At 41.6% G+C, this 20,689-nt stretch overlaps 2 protein-coding genes across 2 annotated transcripts in view; one reads left to right on the forward strand and one right to left on the reverse strand.

Moving 5' to 3' along the window:
- LOC124143274 (poly [ADP-ribose] polymerase 2-like) overlaps nucleotides 1-14,104 on the reverse strand; it is a 32,252-nt gene extending 18,148 nt beyond the window's left edge. The window contains exons 1-11 of the mRNA XM_046512186.2: nucleotides 13,993-14,104; nucleotides 10,234-10,412; nucleotides 9,387-9,510; nucleotides 8,591-8,803; nucleotides 7,112-7,363; nucleotides 5,537-5,649; nucleotides 4,235-4,407; nucleotides 3,694-3,799; nucleotides 2,722-2,805; nucleotides 2,198-2,282; nucleotides 536-674 (exon numbers count right to left, since the gene is read on the reverse strand). Of these exons, the coding sequence (XP_046368142.2) occupies nucleotides 536-674; nucleotides 2,198-2,282; nucleotides 2,722-2,805; nucleotides 3,694-3,799; nucleotides 4,235-4,407; nucleotides 5,537-5,649; nucleotides 7,112-7,363; nucleotides 8,591-8,803; nucleotides 9,387-9,510; nucleotides 10,234-10,412; nucleotides 13,993-14,014 (1,490 nt within the window). The 5' untranslated portion in view covers nucleotides 14,015-14,104. The remainder of the gene's footprint in view (nucleotides 1-535; nucleotides 675-2,197; nucleotides 2,283-2,721; nucleotides 2,806-3,693; nucleotides 3,800-4,234; nucleotides 4,408-5,536; nucleotides 5,650-7,111; nucleotides 7,364-8,590; nucleotides 8,804-9,386; nucleotides 9,511-10,233; nucleotides 10,413-13,992) is intronic.
- A 254-nt stretch (nucleotides 14,105-14,358) lies between these two features.
- Nucleotides 14,359-20,689, forward strand: part of LOC124143272 (guanylate cyclase D-like) — a 62,430-nt gene continuing 56,099 nt past the window's right edge. Inside the window, exon 1 of the mRNA XM_046512185.2 lies at nucleotides 14,359-14,420. The gene's annotated coding sequence lies outside the window, so the exon portion shown is untranslated. The remainder of the gene's footprint in view (nucleotides 14,421-20,689) is intronic.

A 20,689-nucleotide genomic window follows, 5' to 3' on the forward strand; every position in this document is an offset into this window, starting at 1 on the left:
CTTAATCTTCGCAATCATCATTATCATCACTATCATCATAATAAAACAAACCTGTGTATATGAGAAAATTGTTCTTGTGGTCCCTAGAATAAAAGTCTCAGAAAGCCTTAAAGAACCCAGGACCCTAATTGCTATCAGTGGTGTACATTCCACAAAGACATATGTTCAGAGGGTTACAGTGTTTTAACAAATCACACACAATTGGATTCTCATCGTATCCGACATTTCACTAGTGGACAGGTACCATGGTTCACACACACACTACCTATCACAAGACATAAGCATACTGCATTTCCCCCAGCAGAGACAAAGAAAAAAGTACTTTTCTAAAATATTAGCTCCAGCAGTGATGCAGCAGTCAAATCAGCTGCTGCAATCAGAGGAGGTTATTTTGATTTAAAAACTGATAGACCAATCAGATTCAAGTATTTTCGGTCATTTTAGAACCACATTGCCACAATCTGTTCGACAGATTTTACAAATCATGATCTGATAATACAGGAAGATGCAACAAGATATATCTGCTGATATTTACCCAAAATTGTGAGGTATGCGAGTGTAGAAGTCGTTACAAGCATCCGTCAGCTTCCTGCTCATGTCCCCCTTGTTGATCAATCCTTCAATCACTTTCAGGGCCGAGTAGCCAAACTTGATCTGGTTCTCCGTCAGCTTGCCTACAACAACAGGGCATCACTGAGCCATCACGTGGATCCTCTATCTCAGTGTCACATTACATGAAACTGCAGGATTTCGCTAGCGAAAAACAGCATTTGGACATTGGTTTATTCGACTTTAGATAAGATGTTGTTTTAGATCATTACCAATCTCATTAAAATCAGATCTTAGTTCTCGCTATTGCTAAACAAAGATCTGAGGACATCCCATTAGGGGTCACGTCAGAACGACCTTTCATCCAACCAATCAGAGCGTCGCTTACTAGATCATGAAAGTGACTGTCGGAATCGCCAGTGGTCGCCAGTTTGAAACTAGTGTCGTAAAGCTCAAGAAAGCTGCCTTCTGATTGGCTAATGTCGATTTCTTGTCAGTCATTTCATTGGTCGGTCAAAATTCGCGAAATGGTCGTTCTGACGTGACCCGAAATGGGATGTCCTCAGATCTTTGTTTTGGGGTAGCGAAAACTAAGATCTGATTTTAATGAGATTGGATCATTACCAAATTTTGTAAAATCTTTAGAACAATTGTTGACAATCAGTCCCTATATATCCTGGAAGATGAACTGACCTGATCCCTGAAACGGTCTTGCTTAATCTATGAGGTGAGATGAAATGGTTGAATGTTGTGTTCAAGATTTCACTTATATTGTGTGCGTGCATGGGTGCGTGCGTGGGTGCGTGCGTGGGTGCATGTGCGTGTGCATGTTTGTATGCGGGTGCTTGTATTAGTCTGAACGTATGCTGGCTCACTGAGATACCATGCCGCAACTTAACATGGATACCCCACTCAGACACACGATACTAACTCTGAGGGTACCATTCCTTGTTTTAGCCCCTTAATGCTGAGTGCCAGACAGGGTAACAACAAGTGCCATCTTTCAATGTATTTGGGTATCACATGGCCAGGTATTCGAACCACTGAACTTCCGTTCTCTGGGCAGATGCTAGACCATGGAGGCAGTCTTTAGTCTTATGATGATTGAGGTGAGGGGAGGTGAAATTGGGTTTAACGTCGCGTCCAAGATTATTGCACTTATATAGCGACGTGCATGCACGTGTGTGTGTGTGGCTTCTTGTACCAGTCAGGACTGATGCCGATTTTATAGTGCTAGCCCACTGAGATACCATGCCGCAGTTTAACATGAATACCCCACTCAGACCCAGTATACTGACTCTGAGCCGACCAGTCCTTGTTTTAGCCCATTAATGCCGAGCACCAGACAGGGTAACAACAAGTACCATCTTTAAACGTCTTTTGTTATGACGTGGCCGACTCGTAGCTGACCAGTCCTTGTTTTAACCCCTTAATGCCGAGCGCCAAACAGAATAACAACAAGTACCATCTTTTAACTTATGATGATTGAGCGAGTAGGGTTTATGTCACACTTTCCCAGCAATGATACATCTAGCATAGACAGACAGCATAGTTTACCTAAACCAAGAATATACCATTGTCTCCTAGATGTGTTTGTAAATCTTTTCAAATTTTTACACCAAGAAAGGGAGACAACTCTGTTACCCACCTAATGGAGCCTTCTTGGCATCGTATTTCATCTCAACGACAGCATCCTCCATAGATTTGATATCACAGATCAGGTTGACCAGATCCTGCCAACACAAGTCAAATATCAGCTCATGTCAGCAACATAGAACAGCAAGGTAATAGACATGATAGACAGTAGTGCAACATTGATTTGTTTGTTTGTTGTTTAACGCCGCACTCAGCAATATTTCAGCTATTTAACAGCAGTCTGGAGTCTGGACCAGACACTCTAGTGATTGACATAATGAGCATAATGAACATAACTTTGTTGGGCGGGGGATAAAAACAGAGAAAACAAGCTGCATTGTTCAGTCATTTTAAGCACAACCAAAACACCAGAAGACTTTTGTTTGTCTCATGGGGAACTATTCTTGCCATGATCCCCCATGGTGCTTATTAAATCAAAAAGGTCATAGCGACAAAAGCCATGCACCAACATATTGACAAGCTATTCAGTGAACATCGATACTGTCGGCATATCATCCATACAGACCAGGGTCTTACCTGTAGCCTTGTGTCCAGGGTGCAGTCCGGCACTTTCACGCTGTCTTCTTTCTTAATGCTAGGTGCGTCCACTGTGTCCTCTGCCTGTCAATATACAACATATCATCAGTGGATCATATTTGCGTATGCTCTCTTCTTCTATTGTTGGATTGAGACCATGGTCAGTTCTCAACTTTCCCCCATCGGTGGGAGACTGTGGTCAGTTCTCACCTTTCCCCCATCGGTGGGAGACCGTGGTCAGTTCTCACCTTTCCCCAATCGGTGGGAGACTGTGGTCAGTTCTCACCTTTCCCCCATCGGTGGGAGACCGTGGTCAGTTCTCACCTTTCCCCCATCGGCGGGAGACCGTGGTCAGTTCTCACCTTTCCCCCATCGGTGGGAGAATGTGGTCAGTTCTCACCTTTCCCCCATCGGCGGGAGACCGTGGTCAGTTCTCACCTTTCCCCCATCGGCGGGAGACTGTGGTCAGTTCTCACCTTTCCCCCATTGGCGGGAGACTGTGGTCAGTTCTCACCTTTCCCCCATTGGCGGGAGACTGTGGTCAGTTCTCACTTTTCCCCCATCGGTGGGAGACCGTGGTCAGTTCTCACCTTTCCCCCATTGGCGGGAGACCATGGTCAGTTCTCACCTTTCCCCTATCGGTGGGAGACCGTGGTCAGTTCTCACCTTTCCCTCATTGGCGGGAGACCGTGGTCAGTTCTCACCTTTCCCCTATCGGCGGGAGACTGTGGTCAGTTCTCACTTTTCCCCCATTGGCGGGAGGCCGTGGTCAGTTCTCACTTTTCCCCCATTGGTCAGACACAGCGGTCAGTTCTCACTTTTCCCCCATTGGTCGGACACAGCGGTCAGTTCTCACCCATTTCCCCCATCACCCGGAGATTGTGGTCAGATCTCACCTTTCCTCCATCAGTGGTAGCCCATGGTCAGTTCTCACTTTTCCCCCATTGGTCAGACACAGCGGTCAGTTCTCACCTTTCCATTCCCAGTGGAGTAGTCCATGGTCAGCATGTCGTACTTCCCAGCCATCTTCACAAAACTGTCATGTGACGCCCAGTCATTCTTAGTTTTGTCTGAAAATCTGAAAAAGATAAAACTATCAAAACCCAAACCATACATTATAACAGATTCTGTCCGATTGCAGGAATTGCAAAACATTTGTACTGCCACCTCGTCAACAGATATTTTCAGTCATGTTCATGTTTTCAGTCAGGGTGCTCACGCGATTTGATGCACTTCGCAAAGTAAGACCCGTTTTATCACAATATAGATTTTGATTATCAATCAAATGCCTAGTTATTTTAATACAAAATATAACGTTAAGTATGGGAAAACATTTGGTTGTGTGTAACCTAGATGACTGGGCCACCTGTGCCAGCAATGATGCTAGGAAATTAAGGATTACAATCAAGGAGAATCTGGAAATCAGACCAACAAATTCAAACGAATTCAAACTCCAATGACTGGGCTAGCCGTGTCCCCAAGTCTAGAGAGCTGCAGTTAGATGTTTACTTACTTCTTACAGAAGATGTTCTTGGCCTTGTCGAGATCGCCACCACAGGGTACGAGGTTGTTCTGCCCCTTGTAGCCGACGCGCCCCCATCGCTGCCACACGTAGAAAGCCTTCTTGCCGTCTTCCTCCAGGATCTGGATCAAGTAGTACTTGTTGTTGTTGTTACCCACATTAGTCTGAAAAACAAACAAACAAACAATCAAGTTTTCTCAGGTTGTGTAACCGCGTGTTATTGTTGTGCTGTATATATCACCTCAGACCCGTGAAGATCCGGGGTAGAATAGGTCATCGGCAACCCATGCTTGCCGTAAGAGGCGACTGTGCTTGTCGTAAGAGGCGACAAACGGGATCGGGTGGTCAGGCTCACTGACGTGGTTGAAACATGTCATCGATTCCAATTGCGTGGATCGATGCTCATGATATCAATCACTGGATTGTCTGGTCCAGACTCTATTATTTACAGATTGCCGTCATATAGCTGGAATATTGGTGAGTGCGGCATAAAACAACAAACCAACAACAATATCACCTCAAATACAAGAAGTTTTTCAGACCTTGCTTCGCACAGTGACACCTTGCTACTCTAGACACTGTTAGCCTGGACACTGTTAACCTGGACACTGTCAATCTGGACCCTGTTAGTCAGGAAACTGTCAGTCTGAACCCTGTTAGCCTGGACAGTTAGTCAGAATCCTGTTAGCCTGAACCCAGTCAGTCTGGACCCTGTTATTCTGGACAGTGTTAGTCAGAATCCTGTTAATCTGGACCCTGTTAGTCTGGACAGTGTTAGTCAGAATCCTGTTAACCTGGACCCTGTTAGTCTGGACAGTGTTAGTCAGAATCCTGTTAATCTGGACCCTGTCAGTCTGGACCCTGTTGGTCAGGACATTGTTAGTCAGGACACTGTTTGTCTGGACGCTGTTAGTCAGGATGCTGTTAGTCAGGACGCTGTTAGTCAGGACGCTGTTACTCTAGACCCTGTTAGTCTTGTTATTCCTGATGAGAACACTGTATCACTGTTAAACATTGGGTAAACTCAAACAACTTGGTTGTGAGGCTTATTCTGTACAGTAAAACCCTCTCAGTCTGAACAGTTCCCTGTAATATCTTCCAGATTAGCGAATTTCTGGATTTGCAAATGTCTGGATTAGTGAATGTCCACATTAGCAAATGTCTTCTGGTCACGATGACACACAATCAACCAAGTCACTGAGTCTGACCATTAGTCACTACATCGGACCAGCATAGGTTGCTTAGACCAATCCAACAAGGCATCGCCAGGGGTACAGCCTTCAGTAATCTCACCTGGTTGAGCATGCAATCCCAGACATCCTTGGCATCAAAGTAGACGTGTGTCTTATGCATCATGCTGCACTCGGGGTCCACGGGGGCTTTCCCCTTCACCACCACTGTCCTCACTGAAAACAGGAGCAGAGCTACAGATATGCTGCATATTTGCGTAAAATACTCCCCAAATATATTCAAAACCCAATTACTTTCAATCATCTTGCATACAAAAATGTGTGCATAAAATGAAAAACTCCAATGTATAAACACAGCATGCGTAAATACCCAATGAAGCTTTTGTATCATGCGTACAACGGAGCTAATTTCCGAAACACAATTATAAGCTAATTGACTTTCTGAGTCAAGCCTATATATTTAGAACAGTTATATACATCTAAAACATTATTTCATTTTTTTTAAATCTTAAAATGTTCACTAATTTTGGGAAAAACCCAAAAGAGTGATGAATGGATGAGTGAAATTATATTGGTTACTCAATGAAAAATGTTATAACCCAATTAAAATAGAGTAAAAACTCAATTGCTCCAAAAGTTATCTGGAGCTCTGGGGAGCAGAGCTGAACACAACCAATCAATGCAGCCTGTAATCCATTGTGGATCAGTCTAGCTTTATCTAGACCTCCTCAGAGGCTGATATTCGACCACAAATTTGAAGCAAATGTCAGTATTAATTCCCATGTTACCAATCCATGCCATTATAGTCAAAACTAATGTTATGGCTTTGTAGAGGTTCCTGGTATCTCACTGATAACAGGACCACTGAAGAGTCTTTCATGCTTAATTTTACATCATAATATTGAATACAATGTTGAAATACTATATTGAAAATACCTATGCATTTTGGAAAGCGATAACTTTGAAATAAATTGCAAATTTCCCAATTTGCCAACCATAGGCACTTAGTTTGGAATAGGAACATATCGTGTCAGGACCATAGTTTCAAATTGTGTGGGCCTTATGGCCTGCAGTAAATGTATGTGTCTAGCTATCTGTCCCTATAAGCTGCAGTGTTATCATGGGACATGCAGTGAGTGTGAGTGTGTATGGTTTTACGCCGCTTTTAGCAATATTCCAGCAATATCACGGTGGTGGACACCAGAAATGGGCTTCACACATTGTACCCATGTGGGGAATCGAACCCGGGTCTTCGGCGTGACGAACGAACGCTTTAACAACTAGGCTACCCGACCACCCCCATGGGACATGCAATGCTAAGAGTTAGAAAGCCTTCAGGTCTTTGAAAGGCATTTAGAAGTGATACACATAAGGAAGAGAATATATGGATGTCAACTTCTTTATTATGAGGAAAACAATGTTGTGTTCCTCATAATAAAGAAGTTATCTATACGTTCTCTTCCTTAGAAAGCCTTGTTATGATTTCCTTTTCGTTCACCTCACATCTGATCTTAGTATCGCAAAAGTTAATGTGCTGCAGCAACATATTAATGCAAACTGAATATGTTCAAGGCAGCATGTGATTAACAATACGTCAAAAAAACATCGGGAAGACTTGTCAAAAATTTGTTTAAAAGGGTTGTTATTAGAGTTCCAGAAGGACAAAAAGTCTTCTCACCTGTAGATTTTGTAGGCACTTCCTCTCCATCTTCTTCTTCCTCCTTCACTCTCCCCGACTTGCCACGCCCACTTTTACCTGCCTTCCCCCCACTCTTAGCAGCCGTTTTCCCCGTAGACTTGGCAGCTGCCTTCCCCGTGGACTTGGCAGCTGGTGCATCCCCTGCACTGGACACTGACGGCATCTCTTCATCCTCATCAGCATCATCAACAGCATCAACAGCATCAACATCATTATCGGCGGCAATGGAATCTGCAAACACACACATATAAAGAAACATCATTTTGTCCACGAATCTGAGGACAGAATGTGCAAGTCCCTGTCTGTTAATTCACTGTTATTATACATCATGGTTATTTTGCGTTGCGTGATCCTTTTATGACATAGCTGGTAACTCAAAGAATGTATACTGTAGGGACAATCTCATTAAAATCAGATCTCAGTTCTCGCTACCGCTAAACAAAGATCTGAGGACATCCCATTACGGGTCATGTCAGACCGACCTTTTGCGAACTTTGACCGACCAATTGAATGACTGACAAGAAGTCGACAATAGCCAATCAGAAAGTAGCTTAATCGAGCTTCACAGCACAAGTTTAAAACTGGCAACTACGCTTCGAAACATACTTTGACATATACTCTGATAAAAAATCAAAACTGAACAAAAGAACATTCTGGAATGGCTAATAGATGGTCTAGATAACTGTTGTTCGGGATACCCTGTGGTTTTTTTTCAAGGTTGCACAATCAAAAATCACATTCTAACTGTCACTTTCATGATCTGATAAGCGATGCTCTGATTGGCCGAATGAAAGGTCGTTCTGACATGAACCGCAGGTAATAATTCAACATATGCCTCACGGCATCACATCAATTCTTCACCACTTAGGAATAAAGGATGTAATTTAACCACTACAAGTAAACACTGCAACCAAGAAAATGTAGGTAAAAAAATAAATTGCAAGATTCCTTTGATTGGTTAACCAAGCAATATTTTAAGGATTTACACTGTGTGTACATTTGAATATTTACACTGCCATAAACACCAAATATAAGGACCCGTGAAGATCCAGGGTAGAATTAGTTGTTAGCAATCCATGCTTGGTGTAGAAGGTGACTATGCTTGTCGTAAGAGGCGACTAACAGGATTGGGTGGTAAGGCTCGCTGACTTGGTTGATGCATGTCATCGTATCCCAATTTCGTGGGTCAATGCTCATGATGTCAATCACTGGATTATCTGGTCCAGGCTTGATTATTTACAGACCACCGTCATAAAGCTGGAATATTGCTGAGTGTGGCGTTAAACAACAAATAAACAAACAAAAGTTAATTTTGAAATAATATTTTCCTGACCAAAAGCAGACTATCTGCAATAACTTCACAGACAGTAACCAATTTCTGAAACAGGAATCATGTGACAATGGCAGACAGGTGATCCTGTTAAGACTATGTAATCCTGAACACAAGAAGTAGCTCACCCGCCTTCTCCCTGGCCACTTTGCGAGCCACGTTCGTCGTTGTGTTAATCTGCTCCATGGTCTTCAGGTCGATGGCGTACGAGCGATGCTGTGCCTCGATGTCGACCGTTTCGTCGGTGCCGTCTCGCTGTGCCTGCTCCAACAAGAGGCTGGTGTCTGCAGGGTAGGGGTTCCACTTTCCATGCTCATTCTCCCACTGCCAGACATAAAAGTCTGAAAGCAGAACAAACTCAAAATGTTGAAAACTTATAAAAGTTTCTGGCAAGTGGAGGTGAGAATCAGAACATGCAGAAAGGGGCAATGTGATGTATTAACGGATTGTACACTGGAGGCCAATTATGATGACACAATCAGCAGCGGTAGAAACTAACATTTTAGTCCACTAGTCTTTATAATGATAACATAGAACATAAAAATGGCAAATTATTACTAGTCCTTATGATACCTTAACTATTGGGCAACCCGTGAAGATCTGGGGTAGAATAGATCTTCAGCAATCCATGCTTGTCGTAAGAGGTGACTAATGGGATCGGGTGGTCAGGCTCGTTGACTTGGTTGATGCATGTCATTGATACCAATTGCGCAGATAGATGCTCATGATGTCAGTCACTGGATTGTCTAGTCCAGACTTGATTATTTACAGACCGCCGTCATATAGCTGGAATATTGCTGAGTGCGGCGTTAAACAACAAACAAACAAACAAACTATTGGGCAGTTTGGCAAGGACTACAGAACTAGTGCCAATTTCTGACACTGTTTAGTCAGCAGTGTCTGTGAAACAAACAACAGTCTTACCATCTGAGTCGGCATCCTTCATCGTCAGCCGGATTCGTCTCTCCCAACCTGTCTTCTTGTTCTTCTGCACCATCTTCCCAAACTGAGCTATGAGTGTAACTGATGAGGATACCTTGTACTGATACTGCAACAGAGAACCAGGAAGGTAGTGAAGGTCGCATCACATTACTTAACCTATCAAAGTTTGTTTATTCAGGGAGGTCTAATCTCATTAAAATCAGATCTTTGTTCTCGCTATCGCTAAACAAAGATCTGAGGACAGCCCATTACGGGTCACATTAGACCGACCTTTCGTGAACTTTGACCGACCAATGAAACCACTGACAGGAAGTTGACATTAGCCAATCAGAAGTCAGCTTTCTTGTGCTTTAAAGCACTTTCAAACTGGCATGATCGCTCTGATTGGTCAGATGTGACCCGTAAAGGGATGTCCTCAGATACTTGTTTAGCCGGAGCGAGAACTAAGATCCAATTTTCATGAGATTGAGGGAGGTCTGAAATGGTGTGAATGAGTTAGTGAGTTGGGCTTAACGCCACATTGAACAGTATTCCAGTTGTATCACGGCATATCAACTTTGGAGGAAAGCCTGAAGTGATGCAGGTCTTTGAAGTTTACCACATTGGTGAAACCCACGAGCATGTGTATGGCGCTGACAAACCTAAAAACATAATAGGGGTGAACCAAGATTTGAACCCATGATCACAGGTTCCTGGTGTACCCAAGGGATGCAACTCTGCACAGCAAACTGCAGCACCTTGATGACAGAGCCACCCATGCCCCCCCTCCTGAATAAACAAAGACCAGAAATATATTGACAATGTGGAAGTGAGTGAGAATGAAAATCACCTCTTTCTTTTTGCTGTTGAATGCATTTGTGACATTGATGTTGAGATTGTCTCCATACTGCGTCCACTTGCCACCATCCCCCTCCCACTCCCACCGCACACACACACCCTTGATGCTAGCCTCATCCACACGAGCCTTCTTAGCTTCCTTGGGCGCATCGCCCTCCGCACTTCTCTTGGCTGAAAATATAGGCTGAAAGTTAGCAGAAGACAAGTTTTACCATTAATTAAGACCTGGTGGTGCAACAATATGCTAAGCAGTGACTTACCGTATTTTCTTGAGTATAGTGCGCACTTTTTCCAAAAAAAAACACAGCTGTGTAGTAGGGTTGGGACGGGTTACTCGGGTACTCGGGTCGGGTGGGTACTGAGTAGGACGCGGGTACCCAAAGGACTACCCGGACCCGTGGTTAGTCACGTGATATATTGTGTCATGACAAAAAATCACTATAACTACATGGTTACACAAGTCACTGATGTTCACATTTCTTCATGACTATGCACCCATTCCTTCTGACTTATATATGTTTGAATAAAGATAAAAGTTCAGTCAACTTCAGTGTATGCATGACCACATTGTTTTATACGTGTATCTAAATACATTTTGCTCGGGCTGCTGTCAAACTATTACCAATGGGACATTCTGTACCTATCTCTTGAAACCAACAGCAGGTACCTGAGTAGGGTCGGGTAATAGGGGTGTGGGTACCCGGGTAGTAAGTTTCGACTCATCCCAGCCCTACTGGGTAGAAGGGGGTGCGCATTATACACGCCATAATGAGTTTTGATATTTTTCCCTAAACGCAAAGACATTACCGTGAGCATGTAACACCAGAAATACCATGTCAACAAATCTGTACTGAAGTACACAAATTAATCACATAATTACACTGTCTGGTTATAAAAAGTGTTCATTGTATATCAGGACTTATATGTTTGTAACTTATTTCATTCATTTTATTCAAAATTCCTTTTAATATTGTTTTAATTAATTTGGGCAAAATCGTGTGTGAAGCGATCACAAGATGGCACAACTCAATGTTATTAACATCGAAGGGGCGGTCGGGTAGCCTAGTGGTTAAAGCGTTCGCTCGTCACGCCGAAGACCCGGTTTTCGATTTCCGACATGGGTACAATGTGTGAAGCCCATTTCTGGTGTCCCCCGCGGTGATATTGCTGGAATATTGCTAAAAGCGGCGTAAAACCATACTCACTCACTCACTATTAACATCGAACCACGGTCTATTGATGCCTTGAAACAAACTTTAGTTGACAGAGAATGGATAGATATATCATAAATGCCATACTTTGACTTGTTTAAAGTCATATTCGTTGTACCCCTGCTAGTCTATGTTAACTTAAAGTTCTCGCGATCCCGTGCGCGGGAGCCTCGACAGTGACTGGTCAAATTGTTCCATGTGAAAAATAATAACTGGCAATTGCGATCAGCTGCACAGAAGTGCTACGCTTAGGGTTATTATTTAAAAAAATATATTTAGTAAAAGCTGCAACTAAAATAACATGACATTGGAATATATTATTCCTGATAAAAAAATAGTTTCAGATACAATTTTTCCCGATACTTTCAGTTAAACCAGAACATTTACCCAGGGGTAAGAATTGTTGGTTGGTTGGTTTGTTGTTTAATGCCGAACTCAGGAATATTCCATCTTTATGACGGCGGTCTGTACATAATCGAGTCTGGACCAGACAATCCAGTGATTAATATCATAAGCATCGATCAACGCAATTGGGATACGATGACATGCATCGATCAAATCAGCGAGTCTGACCATCCGATCCCGTTAGTCACCTCTTACGACAAGCATAGTCGCCTTTTATGGCAAGCATGGGGGCTGAAGAACTATTCTACCCCGGATCTTCACGGGTCAGGGGTAATAATGAATTCCAACAACCTGAATTAGGAAATTCTTAATTTCATCTTGTGAATATTTAAGAGAGAGAATTTCGGAGCATATGATGAAGGAGTAAACACAAACTCTGAAACGTGTTCCTCATAACAAAGAAGTTGACATCCATCAATTCTCATATGTGCATCTCTTCTAAATGCCATTCAAAGACTTTACAGACGCGTCGTAGACCTTAAGTAAATATTGGCCTCTGAGAAGGTCTCCATAAATCGATGGGTGTGTATGTGTCTGTGATACAATGTCTATTCCAATCCACCAACTTCGTGACATCCTTCAGTTTAAAGGAATTTGATTCCACGGCAGGGAAAGTAATGTCTTTTCTTGTAAGTGTGCCACAGGCCACTTTTATGTGTACCCTTTAAGATGGAAGTGTACCAACCAGAAGAATACATTTCATTGAAAACAAAATCGACTCTTTGAAGTTATGTTCATTAAGCATGGTGGGGAGGTCGGGTAGCCTAGTGGTTAAAGCGTTCGCTCCTCACGCCGAAGACCCGGGTTCGATTCCCGACATGGGTACAATGTGTGAAGCCCATTTCTGGTGTCCCCCGCCGTGATAATGCTGGAATATTGATAAAAGCGGCGTAAAACCATACTCACTCACTCACTCATTAAGCATGGTCACATACTAAGCTAGACTAATTAGTGAATCTAATAAGCTAACACCTAACCATGGGTGCTATCACAAATAGGAGTGTTTGTTTACCAAGTTATCAGCACTGACTGTTTACCCTTATGGGCATGTTCAGAAGCCATTTTCCTCGCGAAACTTGAAATCTGATAAAAATTATTTGGATCTACTCAAATTACTCTATATTAATTCGTTAAAATAGACAGCTAGGTCCATACCCTAACTCACATCTAACCCTTTGGATTGTAAGAGCGTGGCTACCCCTAAGGATCCTTAAGGGGTGTTTGGTCGTAAAGGGGTACCTAACTCTAATGATCGTAATGGGTTGCTTCATCGGAAGAGGCATCCAATGGCCAAGGATAGTGTTGGGCGTAACCTATCCTAACCCAAAGATCGAAGAGGAATGTGATATATGTGAAGCAAGAACCACCGGCGGCAGACTGCACAAATTAGTGCGCTTGATAAACTGCAGATTGTTGCTTAAATGTATAACATGGCATAACGAGTGTTGGATGCCATCTTGATCTGAGTCAATTCCTACTTGCCCATCAAGTATCTGTTTTACTCTCTGAAACACTAAAAGGCACAATACCTTAAGTAGGATAACAACTAGTCTGTCTTATAGACCCTGATACAAATATATATCAAATACAGCCCATGCAAGTCTAGATTACTGCAGTGTCAGGAAAAATGAAGAGAGTCACTGGGCTCCCTTTTATTATATTTTTATTAAGATAATTGAACAACTGTTTTTTCTGTACGCTATGTTCATTTCAGAGCTTAGATGCTAGTCTAGATAACAGCAGCCTAAAGCCAAAAGTGAAATTTTTAAGTCAGGCTGAAAATTAAATTAATAGATCTAGTTGTTAAATTAAATTGTCAGCGTGCACCACAGACGCAACCAGTAACACGATAACTTGTCATTTCTATGTAAGTACGGAAGCCCGTCATTGTATACGTGCAAGCTGTTGCTGTCGTCCCACGTGACAATCGTGAAGGATGACAACCGTGTGAGCTAATAAGCAACTCATGACATCCCCAATCAGCTTAATCCCACCACAAAAAAGAGCTTCCTTCCTGATTCCACTTTGACAAGAATTGACAACTCTTTTTGTCCACTCTGATGGAGTTGTCATGGTCGTATTTTACTAAATGTTCGAAATATTTCGGTACCGGTGCTTTCAGACATACACACTACCTGGTTTAGATCGCCTCCCCATGCTTGATCAGCGTATTGCAACTCTACTAGGCCTAAACTTGCTCTGGGGTATTTATACCGACATTTGTAACAAGTTCCTACATGTGCTTGGGTAATCTCAAAAGCAGAATCGTAGTACGAACTTTGAAAATCGTACGGTCCTCAATTTTCAAATTGTTCGTCCGTTTCTATTGCCTGTTTAAGATAAATATAAATATTTTGGCCATATTTTACCCTAAGCTATACATTTTTTAACATAAATGTCTATATCAAACAAAACAAACCTATGCCAAATTAACATTCCCTCTTTTATACGATATTGTGCAATTTCCCGCCATGAGAAATGAAAACAACGTGACGTCAAAGGTCACGTGGTGTCAGCGTAGCCCAGTCTACAACTTCGTGGAGGGGTGTGTGTAACTTGACCAGTGAGTACACTATTTACAATTTGCATTATAATTGCTAATTAGCTTACCGCTCTGCCTTAATTGGCCTAGACGCTTATCTGTTTCAAATCAATCAGCCCCGTATTGAATCAGCTGATCTTGAAATTAACACGATACTGCTCTTGTCACGGTAAACATGATGCACTGTTTACATTTGCGTTTGCACGAATGGCACAGAAAAACAATTTGACCTGTGCATAACAAACTTGCCATTATCATTATTGAAGATTACGGCACTGCATTGTCATGACGGGCGAGGGGGGATGTATATCACCTATATATGTTTCTAGCTGTTACCTGTCGGAGTTAGTGCGTGCTGTATAGATTTGGCATTTGTTTGCTGAGTTCGGTGAGCGTCGAGCGTGTTACGTGTCGAGAGCAGTGATAGTGATTGGGTCGTGATCGGCGCTAGCGGAGACTAAGATGGTGACCTCAAAAACTACTCACATTCTTGAAATTCCAAAACTTTTCTGTCGAGACAGTCGAAAAGAAAGTCGCGAATAAGTCTGTCACAGTATCGTAGGTTATGTCTGCTGAACTCACACTTATGAAAATATTGATTTTAATAAATCCAGGCCATTATCTCAAACCAATGGGTTCAGTTCAATATGCTGGTTGAGTTTCATGCACACATACGACACGCCTATTGTGTGAAGGAGTTATCCATCTTAACATGTCATTATCATTTTTATATTGATGAGATGTTGAATATTAAGATCAGTGAATAATAGAATTTATTACCTGTAAACAAAGTATTATGATATGCAGTTTTCAACACTGTTGTAAATCATATCTATTTGAGTGAAAGAATTGCCTAGTCTAGAAGAATTTGTTTTGTTGTTTCATCAGAGACCATATAATAGATCTATTATATGGTCTCTGGTTTCATATATTTAACACATGAGTCATTTTTAAGAAAAATATATGCAAATGACATGCTGTTTGACTGAAAACATGCTTTTCTTAAAAAATTGAACATTATTTTGTTTGTATTTAACATAAATCTGATAAAAAAATAATTTTGTCAAGCTTTTTCTTCAGACATATGTCCTCACATAACCCCTTAAAACCTTTTAATGTATTTTTGTTATTATTTTTCTTCTTGCAACTTAAGATATTCGCCAAGAAAGTCAGTATTACAAGAAAACAATCTTTTTGCAGGAATGACATGCAATAACAGAACTGTGGTGTGGTTTCAGAAGTTTCCCTCCTTATTAAATTAAAGAAAAATATTTTTACTTAATTTTCTTAAACCTATTTTAAATGTAACAGAGGCAAGACCAAGTGTATTTCTAGTTCTACATCTTTTCGAGATTAATATGCGAGGGAGGCAGATATGATGATTTGTTTTCTCTTGAAGCCATTTACAAAAAATGTTTAAGAAAAATTGGTAGTAGGATAATTTAGGGTATAATTTCAAGTACTGGTATTTTGTTATTTATTGATGGACAAAAAGATAAGTCAAAGATTTCAAATCAGAATAACCACCTCTGATTGAACAGCTGGTTTGATGTCCATATCACCAATTTCATTAAATTTTACCACTCTTAAAAACTACTGGGAACAATTCAATTTAGCACAGTTAAATGTACAGGTAACCTGGCTCTACCATAAACACAGTATATTTCTCTCTTTAGTTTCCCCTCAACATAAATTAATCGAGAATAAAACTACTACCGTAATACATATGAAAGATGGGGTTTGAAATAAGAATTTTTTTAGTCAAACTCAATATTCATAACTGAAGTACTACTCTTTCAGAGCTCCAGATAAGCTGCGTATCTGCGTAAAATATGCATCAGAAATGCTGAAATACGCAGTAAAATAAAATCCAAGCCTATCAAATACACAACGAACATTACAGATACGCTACAAAAATAAAACTTGTGCGTATCATCAAAATATTGTGAAGTAACCCTGCTTATTCGATTAGCAAATCAGAAACTTATTTGGAAATTATATACGGACATTCCGTCAACCTTGCCAAACTCCACGATGACAGTTACATCATGATCATTTGCCATCACACTTTCTTGTGGAAGTATCGCGGTATTTTTTAGTCCTATAACGCTCTCGAACCCACACGACACCAGTTTGCAGGGACAAGATGAATAGTGTTTTTAAATATTTAAGTTCAATACCCACATGTGTAAAAACTAGTGGGTAACAGAAATTTGAATACACAGATAGAATTACTGATACCCAATGATTTTAAAATGCATGGGTAAATGCATGGGTAAAATACCCACAACACCAAAAGCTTATCTGGAGCTCTGTCTTTAAACCAGCACACTCACTCTTCCAAAAACAAAGCTTGTGATGTTGAAAGGGTGAATGGATGGAAACTGCTCAAAGATCTATCTTAAACAACAGCTATGCTACTCAATATTTGATCAGGATCAAGAGTTCTTTTATGTAGACACGAAACAGAGAATAACATTGTATAGAAATTGTGGTTATATCTCTCTATTTGAAGCTATAAATGTGGCAATTCAATGGCTGAGTCAAATGCTATTTGTACGACAACATCTCCAAAACATCAGTCAAATTTGGTCCTTACCAGCACCACCAGAATATCCAATGTTAAGTAGTATATTTTTCATAACGGTCCAGGGCCCCGTTCCACAAAGCAATCGTAGTGCTACGACTGTCGTAAGTCTATGTTAAAGTATAGGAGTTACGATCACCTCAGCGTTACGATCGCTTTGAGGAACGGGACCCAGAACTGAACCATTTCTTAAGATATGATTGAAAGATTGGATTTAAGGTGAATATATGTTCTGTGGAAACATCAAGACCCATTTTGACCAATATTAATATAATTTCGTCTGATTTATGAGTTGATCTGAAAAGGCTGAAGATGTGAAGAAAGCTACAGATATTAATGATGCTCCTCCCCTGCTTTGTCTTCTGCAACATTTGGAGTTGGAGCATCCACTCATTCACGACCAAAGAAAATAGTAGTCTTCCTATTCACAAAATTCTTTTTAAAATTTTCAAAGATATGTGATGATCCGGGGTAGAATAGGTCTTCAGCAACCCATGCTTGCCGTAAATAGCGACTATGCTTGTCGTTAGAGGCGACTAACAGGATCGGATGGTCATGTTCGCTGACTTGGTTCATGCATGTCATCGATCCCAATTGCATGGATTGATGCTCATGATGTCAATCTGGATTGTCTGGTCCAGACTCGATTATGAACAGACTGCCGTGATATAGCTGGAACATTGCTGAATGCGGCGTTAAACAACAAACAAACAACCAAACAAAAAAAAGTACTGTATTGTGAAATGGAAACAAACAAGTACATTTTCTAAACTGCAGTAATAAATTTTATTACTTGCCCGTGAAGAGATCACCCGTTTAATAAACATACAGCTGTATTACACATTTTGTAATACCAGAACGCGTGCTTATGTACTCTCGGAACACGTTTCACAAACAAATATTGAAAGCTCTCAACATCCCTTGGCTTATTCAATGACACTGTGTGTGGAGTTGATAGATCACTGAGAGGAGCTTATGCACACTCGATGACCCCAGCAACCTTGTTGCTAGGCTAACGTCACATGGCATTGTTTCGCCAATGGATCAACTTGGAGATGCAAGGCCCGTTCCACAAGGTGGACCGTTGTATGGTATTAAATTCATACGTTTCAACTTTTGACGTGTTTGAAGTATTATTCTGTTAAACTCAGTTGGACTATGCCGTGCATCATGTAGGTGTCAGCCTATTCATACTCAACAGTATAATTAAAAAAAACGTTATAAATGGCAAGTAATAATTAAAATGCTAAACGAGCTCCCTTGTAAAACCAATTTTATGAAACTCGTGAATAGTTGTGGTATCTGACGAGCGACTATTCACTCGTTTTATAAAATTGGTATTACACGGGGAGCTCGTTTAGTATTCTATATACTAACAATTTTTTATTATGGTATTCAAAACAATATAAAAACTATCAGGACAAATAGAAATAAAAATAGAACGAGTTTTGAAGGCCAGCTGTTACTGAGTATGGTAATTGCCAGGAAGGTGACAATGGAGACATATGCTCTCAACACTACACTTCACCAACCGGGAGAAAATGTCATATCATCTCATAATTTATAGACATATTGTATAAGAAGTGGCTCACAGTTGAGACAGTGTTTGTGATTGAATGACCTGTCATTGTTGTGTTCCATCATCATCAATCAACAACTGTTTATTACATTACCACATCAGAGAGGTGTATCAGCACTGATGGCTCTGATAGGCTACCGTGTCCATTCATCCCGGATCATCCACTGGGTTTAAAGGCTTGTTTATCTCACCTCGCATCTGTGTTCCAGCTTGTGCCAGGAGCACAGCTCTGCTGTTACAATGCATATCCTTCTAATCAAAGGAGCCTGCATATTTTGGCGTACAAATAATGTAAGTTACACCACGAGATAGGTTGCTGGTAGTGATGAGACTCAGATTGGGGGTGATGATAGGCCTGAATTAAAGGTGCGGGTGATAGGCTGTACTTATAGCTTGCAAAGAAGGCTTTTGTCCAAAATTTAGGCCATTGGGAGATTATCATAAAAAATGTCCTCAATAATTTATTTTGGAAATTTGATAGGATATTGATGCGTCTTGGAAGACCTCCTAAACCTGATATCACAAAAATGTCCACATGTCCAAAGGATGTTTTTTGTCTGAGACAAATCCTTTTTAAAGGGGTGAGAATGTCTCTGTGTATAAGTTGTTGTCATGGTAATAATTAACTAATAATATCTATTTTGTTTCCATATTTAAGCCACAGTTTTGTTTCTTGTTCAAAAAAAATATCTGGATCAAAGTCCTAATAGCAGGCGGCTTGAGAGGAGGTCAGTGTTACAGAAAAAAAATAATCAGATTTTTTTTGTATTAGATGGTGAATGCTTAACTCAGTAACTATATATATTTAACTGCTTACTTTGTTCCCCAAGAGCCCTTGATGTGAAGGTTAGAGATGTATGAATAAGTGAGGGTTACTTTCAACAGAGCATTGATTGTATTTTCAGAATAAATTGTAGACGGCTGTCCTGTCAAACAGGGGGAAATCTGTCTTCATAATGTACATCACATATACACCATGTACACTTCACTCAGGATTCCTCCACAGTCAGCTTTGTGTTCCACTGTGTTCCATGGTGAAGCCGGACAACCCTGACTCAGTGTGCTATAGTACACACGTAATAAGGGTCAGGAAGTAGAGATTAGAGGAGTTGAATTGGTATCACATGCAATTAGTGAATCTTAAAAAGGGGTTTTAATTTTGATTTTACATTTGCACAATAAAACATAATGGCTGTGTTGTCGAATGATGAGGGAGTGAGTGAGAGAGTGAGTTAGGTGAGGGGGTCTGTGAGGTGAGGGGGTGTGTGAGTGAGTGAAGGGGTGAGTGTGAGTGAGTGAGGGGTTGAGTGGATGGATGAGTGAGGTGAGAGGATGTGTGAGTGAGTGAGGGGGTGAATGAGAAGGGGGTGGGTGAGTGAGTGTGAGTGAATGAGGAGAAGAGTGAGGGGGTGAGTGTGAGTGAGGGGTGAGTGTGAGGGGATGAGTGGGTGGGTGAGTGAGGGGGTGAGCAGATGGATGAGTGAGGGGTGTGTGTGAGTGAGTGGGTGGGTGAGTGAGGGGGTGAGTGTGAGTGAGGGGTGAGCAGATGGATGAGTGAGGGATGTTTGTGAGTGTGAGTGAGGGAGTGAGTGGTGAGTGTGAGTGAGGGGGTGAGCAGATGGATGAGTGTAAGTGAGGGGGTGAGTGTGAGTGAGTGAGGGGGTGAGTGTGAGTGAGTGAGGGGGTGAGCAGATGGATGAGTTAGGGGTGTTTCTGAGGGGGTGAGTGTGAGTGAGGGAGTGAGTGGTGAGTGTGAGTGAGGGGGTGAGCAGATGGATGAGTGAGTGGTGAGTGTGAGTGAGGGGGTGAGTGTGAGTGAGTGAGGGGGTGAGCAGATGGATGAGTGAGGGGTGTTTCTGAGTGAGTGAGGGGGTGAGCAGATGGATGAGTGAGGGGTGTTTCTGAGTGAGTGAGGGGGTGAGTGTGAGTGAGGGAGTGAGTGGTGAGTGTGAGTGAGGGGGTGAGCAGATGGATGAGTGAGTGGTGAGTGTGAGCGAGTGAGGGGGAGAGTGTGAGTGAGCAATATTCCAGCTATATGACAGACGGTCCGTAAATAATCAAGTCTGGACCAGACAATCCAGTGCATGACATCATGAGCATCGATCTACGCAATTGGGATACAAT

The sequence above is a fragment of the Haliotis rufescens genome, unplaced genomic scaffold, assembly GCF_023055435.1.
Source record: "Haliotis rufescens isolate VD_foot unplaced genomic scaffold, xgHalRufe1.0.p SCAF_19, whole genome shotgun sequence".
NCBI lineage: Eukaryota > Metazoa > Mollusca > Gastropoda > Lepetellida > Haliotidae > Haliotis > Haliotis rufescens.